Here is a 7,720-nt window from a genome sequence, read left to right on the forward strand (position 1 = left end):
CCATATAATATTAGTAGTGGAAAGGACCTTAGCAATCATCTAATTCAAGTCCCTCACTTCCAGATGAAAAACTTAAGGTGGAAAAAGCTTCTATAACTTGTTAACATCCTATAGCTAGTTAGTGGCAGAGCCAAGACCAGATGCCAAGTGTGTACAGACAGCTAGATGAATAAATACTATGACCTCTAAATCGTTCTCACAGCGATGTCGTAAACAAGCTTTCCCTTAAAATATTATGTACCCACTCAACATTTCAGACTGAATAATCAGCAACTTTGCTGACAGTAGTGGAATAGCTTTTTTAAGTTGAAAGTCCTGGGATAAAGGGATCCTGGACATGGAAGTCTGCCTGAAAGCCAGCCTGTTCGGGGTGTCCATGCTGGTGCTCTGTCTGCACCTTGCACTGACACTCCTCCACCAGCATCACAACCTTGACCGCGGGGTCAAGGCCAGTGCAGTTCAGCTGCAAGTGCATCGTGGTGAACTTGGCAGGCGAGCAGTGGGAGCAGAAGGTGTGGGGGTGCTGCGCAGCTCCAGGAAAACGAGCAGACCCGCATTTTCCGAAGCAAAGGTTGTTCTGTACAATCACTTTCTCACAGTCTTCATGAGTGATAGTCTAAAAGGCAAACATATCCCCATTAAATTTTCTTGAGTCATTTCTTTAACACATGTGATGCAGAAGCTAACATGTAAGTCTGAAGATAACTTAGACTAAAATTTTTAAAATCTTTCCAATTTTGGATACATTTTTGCAATATCCAGGTATTTATATCTTAAGGGCATGGAGCTATCTCAACTAAATTTATTTTATTGGGTTAATTAATAAATTAGGATATCCCTAAGTTAATGTGAAAACATTTTACTCTACTTTTAAATGCCAGACCTTAAGAAATCTTGTCTAACTGGACGTTACCTGCCTGAAAAATTCTAATGGCTAGCTTCTTATAAGTAATGTGCCTCACCCTTCTACTTTTCACAGTGCATTTTGCATAGTAAATTCTTAATACATGTTTGTTCAACTGTTCATAGAATAGATCAGAACATCAAGAATTTAATTCTTAGTTTGCAGGTGCATTCAAAACTATTAAGTCGTGTAGAACAAAGCTGCAACCCAGATGCCTCCAAATCACCAGGCACAACACCACCTGTGCCTCTCCCATAGCCCCAGACGTCTAGCTTTCTGTGCCCTTCAAAATATAAAAGAGCCAAACACCTTAATTTTAGTTTAATTAGCAACAGAATTCAAAATAAGAGTTCAAAAGAAATTTGATTGCCCAATTCTTAGGAGCAATTTTCTAATTATACATAGACCAACAAAGCAGTCATTATTATTTGATAATTGACTTGTTGCTACATATCCTTGCCTTTTCAGGCAGAACACTTAACTGCCTTGCATAGTCAATTACCTTATAATTCTGCCTGCTTAATTGGGTAGCATTACTGGACTGTAAAATTTTACTCAATCCTGCAATGCTTTTGGTTCAGTATCTTCATGTTTAAGGACCTGATGCAATTTCTCAGTTTTAATGTAACATTTGGAGTGTAGGCTTTGCCAGGATTGACTGCAGGAAGTAGATAGTAGAATGTTCCTTTGTCTTACTAGCATGGAATCAACCCTAATAACCGCAAATCTAGCCAACGCAACACAAATTGGAAGAAAGGCATTTCTAAGGGGAGGAAATGTGATTTCACATCAAGATTGTTTTTTGAAAGCGTACTAGAAAATAAGTTATATTAAAAAAAAAAAGTTGTTTTTTTTTTTGCTGTAGCAATGCTAGAAACAATATGGCAACTTCTGCCTGACATCCTTAACATATTTCACAGACCTACAGGGATCAAGACCATCATACACATGGATTTGGGGAGGAGTCCAATGTATCTCATCTTATCTACCGATGGACTTGACCTGCTTCTCATCCATATCCCAATAGAGTGTAAAGATGTAGCTAGAGAGAAGTTCTGGTGATTGATCTAAATTCCCCGTTTCCTAACTGAGGGTACAGTCTTAATTACCCCTCCAGAGAGATCAGTTCACCAATGGAAAAATAAATAAATACAATTCCATAAAATAAAGCTTTGTGCCAACAAGATGCATAATTACTAATCATACCATCATAATACCATCATACCATTCTTGCTGCATTTCCAGAATACCAAGAAACAATGGAAAATTTAGAAGGAAATTTAGAGAGTATGGAGGTGCTTTGCCAAACCCTACGATGAAGGTCCAAGGACCATATCAGGCTCCTGGCACATTCTTCCCCTACTCTCCACCCACCCCTCCTGAGAAGCCTGAGCCCCTCCCCGACCCAGGACCAATACCTGGCTGAAGGGCACTGTCCTACAGGTCTCCCGATGCACTTCATGGCTTTTGATGGGCAAGATGATCCCCTGAGAAGCAGGACTCATTCTGAACATGAAGTGGTGCCAGAATTTCTTGGCTTCTTCCCGCAGAGGAGATTTCTCCACTGGCATCCCATCCTTTGGCTGAGCGAGGCCCTGGGACCCAGGCGGGAACTGCTCACTGACCAGGTCCTGGGTTGGGCGTCGCTCTCTCTCGGGCTTCTTCCAGAATCTGCCAAACCTGGACAGCATCTTCTCTCTCTGCCTCTGGCCTTCCCCCGCCACGCTGGCCCCTATCAGGTGCGGCACCGCCACGAAAAGATCTGGTTTCTCCTCACCTTCCTCGTGGTTGCCCATGGAGAGATCTCTGCGGTGCCTTTCCAGGAGCACAAGGGAAACAGAACTCTGGCTCTGGCGGCCGACCCAGGGCCCAGCAGCCCTCCCCAGAGGCAGGAGCACCAGCAGCTGAAGGAAGAGGAGATGCATGCTGTCGGGGCCTAAAGAGAGGGTCAGGCTCTGCAGGACTGTGAACAAGGAGATGCTATATATAGATACTTGCTGTGGGATGGGGAGGCGGTGGTCAGTAGCCAGGCAGAGTAAACACTTTTATTGTTTGCTTGAATTACATAGTGCTAATGGTGTCCTGCCTTCACTTCGGTTTTGTGTATTTTAGAGGGGCCCAGTGAAAGCCGGGGACCCAGGGGGTCATTAGCTGACACTTTATCGTCTGAGATTTAAAGAGCAGTACTAATGAAAACAACACATTCTTCCCTGGGATTTCCCATCACTGTTATTAGAAGGGCCAGAGTCAGCTAACATTTGTGGTGCATCTGCTTTGTGCTGGGATAGAAGAGACAAGACGAGTTTTTAAGACAGAAGCATATCAGATAAAAATTAAAGGCAGACGTTTAGCAAAAGCTCAGGCTGTTAGGTTCTTCACACACACACACACACACACACACACACACACACACACGAGCAGCCAAACAAGTATACGAAAGTTGCAAGGAAGGGAAAGGAAGGAATAGAAGGATCTTAACTTGGTTGAGCAGCAGACTCTCCAGTTTCTTAGACCTGGTTGGGGCTCCTGACTTTTGCACGGTAACGGCTGAGGGGGTACGTTCTCCTTTTCCACCCACGGAAACTCACAATTCCCAAGCAATCCCCTCACCTTCAGGATCAAATATTTGGTGCTAAATTTCACAGCTGCTCAATCTTCAGATAAACTTTTCCAATTGTTCACAAATTTCTCAACAGGATCCTAAGTAATAGACTGACAGCTCATTAGCCCTCAGTGAGGATGGGGAAATGGCTTTGCCATAAGCCACTCTACTTGACTTTTCTTCCTCTTCTTTCTCTAAACAAAGAGCCAGACTTGAGAACGTGGATTCTAAGCACCAGGCTTGATAGCTCTGGGCATGGAGCTGGTTGATCAGTTCCTTCCCTTACGGAATCCACATCATCTTCCTTCTTCCACAGTAATTAACGGCCAGGTTAAATACAGATGGAGGCAAACATGAGTTTCCAAGGATCAATGGGAAATTTGTTGGAGGACTATCGTACAACAATGTTATAAATCAGGCAAGGATATGAGAAAGAAACATATCCCAAAACTGAAACCCAGAATTGAGTCCAATCAACCCTCTATACCATTTGAACAGCATTTCCACCGGGAATTGATCCAATGCTGGCTTGTATCTCTCCCTTTTTCATTTAATCACCATATTCCTCACTTCCAGTGACACACATAATCCTGGAACATGTCCCCCCCTTCCCTTTTTTCAGTGCTGATTAATCTTTCTTTCCAAGAAGTGACCCCTTGGAATCTTTTTTCCAGACACTTGTGTTCTTCTTAATAGTCCTGCCTGATTTCTGTGAGACGAGTTAAGTCCCTTGTAAGTCCCTTTACCTCAAGTTAGTCCCTTTACCTACAATAATGAACTATTTTAAAATGAACCATCATTTTTCCAGAGATCTATCAGAAGAGTTGTATTTCACTTGTACCAAATACTCACAGAATCTGTGCTAGGATTAATTAAGGCACAGTTGATCCGCACTAAATGAGCATTAGTATTTGCCATTTCTTTTAAAGTAATTTTTAAAAATTGCTTGCTGTTCATATTTCTTAATTTCCCTCAGCCACCCAATGCAATAGGCCTCGAGAACTGGCCACTCTAACTATAAATTATATAATTTATATTAGTTGGCCACTTAATTATTAATATAAAGACAAGTATGTTTCCTGAATCCTTTTAAGCTTTATTTTTCTGTGCCTGAAGTTCCATTGCCATCAGTCCCAGTATCTGACATTTCCCCAGACTGAAGACTATTCCAGAGACTCCCCTCGGCTCTCAGGTTGCTTGGCTCCGAACATGGAAAACAATTTAAATAATATCTTTTGAATTAAAATTTGCAGCAGACTTACTTTGTGGGCCAAGAATTATATTAGATATTAGAAGATGGTAGAGTGTGCTGACAGCTTGGTTCCTGCCCTCCAGCAGACTAGTGCTATCACACACTTCTAACTTCATTTTATGAGCTGTAGGGATGTCAGTAGTCCACACCGACCCTTTCTTTAGTCCTAAACTCCTCTTCTGCTGATGCTGATTTTGGTGTTTATAAATGTCATTTGAAATTCACTCATGGAGAATTTCTCTTTGCTGTTCTGTCATTTCTGTTGAGAAAACGTGCAGATATTTTGAAGGGTCAGTCTAGCAAAGCAAAGCCTTCTGGGATGAGCACTGAGGTATGTAAGTCTGTCTTCAGCCCCCGTCTTTCCCGGCTAAGGCGGCATGTACCTTTCACCACCGTGTCCTTCCATCAGTTCTAAAGCTGTGTATGTGGTACGTTATAGTTTACTCTTAAAAATATAAACATTCTGTAGCTTTCAGCAAAAATACGCTGCCTCTGTGTGTTTTCAGTGATGCAAGCATACAGTTACCTTCCAAGTTGGATGAAGCCAAATGGAGGTAGGTATGGAGGGGGCCTCCAGACACAGCAGGGAGCTGTCGTGCGGAGAGAGCCCCATACACTGTTGGTGTGCTTAGTACCAAATGTCACAGCGAAAGGCAGGCCTGAGTTTTCATGAGCCCAAGCCTGTCTAATTCCACTTCCTGGGACCACCTCAGGCCTGTCTTGGAGCCAGAGAATTATTCATCCTTTCTAATTTACAGCACTTGTTCAGCGTGATCTGAACGCTCTGCGTTCAACTTGACCTGGTTTCCCAGACACTAGGATGTCTCCGGGACTGAGCTGAGCTCCCGGTGCGCCTGTGAGAGGACAGTAGCAGCTGTGGTTTCTGTCCCTCTTACAGACTCTCCGAGCGGAGCTGAGAAGTAGTCTAGGGCTCGCTGGGGAGAAACCGAGAGACTCAGTGCTTCCCTGAAAACCCCAGACCTAAATCAACAAAAGGTGAGAAGCAGCGATGGGGGAGGAAGTAGGCATTAGAGTTAAACTGAGAGACAAGAGGGGAAATTGGGGTTGATGGATTTGTGGAAGAAATCTGTTTAGGGTACACGCCACTGCCTCATAACTACCTCTCTTCAAAATATAGAAAAGCAACAGGGTCACAGAGTTTAGATTATTTAAAAGGAATTCAAAAGAAGGCAGAATCTTTCTCTTCTTTTCCAAAGGACAAGGAAGACAGCAAATTAGGGTAAGTGATTTCCCCTTAAACTCTTTACCATGATTTAGCTTATTAATTTTTTTAAAGCACAGAACTCTCCCCCTCTGCACTCCCCTGTCTAACACTTTCTACGGAAATAACACTTTAGGGCGGGTCTGCTTCCACAAAGCCCGACTCATGGATGCATTCACTCCTACGGCGTATATCTGAGTGCCGGCTCAGCACTAGGTCCTGGGGATACAATGCTGAGGGTGTCCTTGTCCACGCCTGGTGGAATTTGCAGTCTAGAGGGAGAGGCTAGTTTATTCAAAGTGAGTTAGGCAAGGAAAGCCTAGGCAGACCCCATTCCTGCGCTAACCGGGGGCTTTCAGGTAGACTGAGACCCCCAAGGCACAGTGGACTGTCACGCTGTGTTTCTGCTAACTTTACTCAACACATATTTGTTGAGCACAAGGAAGTTCAATAGATGTCATACAAATTAAAAAAATTTTTTTGGAATGTAGTTGATTTACAATGTTACTTTCAGGTGTATAGCAAAGTGATTCAGTTACACATATACTTACACATTATTTTTCCTTTCATAAACAAGGACCTACTGTATAGCACAGGGAACTATATTCAAATTCTTAATTTCTTGTAATAACTTTTTTTCTTTTTGATTAGGTAATAAATAGATGTAGTAACAAAATTGAGATTATACAAAAAAATAAAAAACAGTATGATAAAAGGTAAATCCTCCTCTGACCGCCCCTCACCCCCACCCCAGGCTTCCTGTTCCACCATGGGGGTAATCACTGTTATCAACTTACTTAGATTCAATCTTTTAACCTTGTTACCTGCTATGGGCTGAATTGTGCACCCATCTCTCCTCCACCAAATTCATATGTTGAACTCATAACCCCCCAGGGCCTCAGAATATGACCATATTTATAGAGCCTTTAAAGAGGTAACCAAATTAAAATGAGGCTGTTATGGTGGGCACTACTCCCATAAGACTGGTGTCCTCGTAAGAAAAAGAGATGAAGACAAAGACACACACAGAGGAGACAGCCGTGAAGACGTAGGGGAAGGCGGCAGTCTACAAGCCGAGGAGAGAGCCCTCAGAGGGAAACAACCTTGCCAACCCTTTGACCTTGGACTTGCAGCTTCTAAAACTGCGAAAACAAATGTTCTATTGTTTAAGCCACCCAGTCTGTGGTACTTTGTTATGGTAATATGTCCCTCAAAGAGAACAAAATATGTAGCCAAAAGAAAAGGACAAATATCAAACGGTGCACCATATCATAAAAATTCCCCATTTCCACTTTTAGGCACTGATCCCTGCATTACCTTTTAAGATCCAGTAATTCAGTTTTCCAGTTTCAATGATCTTATTCCTCTCTGTCCAAAACACTCCCACTCTATAAATAATCATTTTCAATTTTAGCAACTGGGGATGCACCTATTACCATGCACAAATCATGAACAATACCTAAATGTGACTAATCAGCTATTTACCAAGATTGCAGAGAGGGGTCCCTGAGGCAGCTTCACCGTCTGCTCCACCATCCAGCACCCATCCATCCCCCACCACCCACAGTCTAGGATGCCTTCACCTCTGTCATGCCCCTTCCTTCTTACCCTTAAAATTTACCTTGATCATTTTCATTCTTCAGAAAGCTGCTCTCAGAGAGAGTAAGTGGAACTAATTCTTGACTTGAAGCCAGAAAAACTTTATCGGATTCCTGGCTCTGCCTTTCACTTTGTAAGCTA

At 42.8% G+C, this 7,720-nt stretch overlaps 1 protein-coding gene across 1 annotated transcript; it reads right to left on the bottom strand.

The window, feature by feature from the left end:
- Positions 1-2,850, bottom strand: CER1 (cerberus 1, DAN family BMP antagonist). The gene is made up of 2 exons (XM_006192893.2): positions 2,323-2,850; positions 1-616 (listed from the first exon to the last, which is right to left on the bottom strand). Exons 1-2 carry the CDS (start codon positions 2,827-2,829, stop codon positions 302-304), a joined length of 822 nt encoding a protein of 273 aa, XP_006192955.2. The 5' UTR covers positions 2,830-2,850; the 3' UTR covers positions 1-301.
- Positions 2,851-7,720: the final 4,870 nt, after the last annotated feature.

Source organism: Camelus ferus, unplaced genomic scaffold, assembly GCF_009834535.1.
Source record: "Camelus ferus isolate YT-003-E unplaced genomic scaffold, BCGSAC_Cfer_1.0 contig732, whole genome shotgun sequence".
In the NCBI taxonomy this organism is placed as follows: Eukaryota; Metazoa; Chordata; class Mammalia; order Artiodactyla; family Camelidae; genus Camelus; species Camelus ferus.

What these genes read in the sequence shown, in the direction of transcription:
- CER1 (XM_006192893.2), bottom strand. Translation starts at nt 2,829, where the DNA reads ATGCATCTCCTCTTCCTTCAGCTGCTGGTGCTCCTGCCTCTGGGGAGG. An exon ending in GGACAGTGCCCTTCAGCCAG is followed by an intron (nt 617 to 2,322) that starts GTATTGGTCCTG and finishes TTTGCCTTTTAG; the next exon opens with ACTATCACTCATGAAGACTG.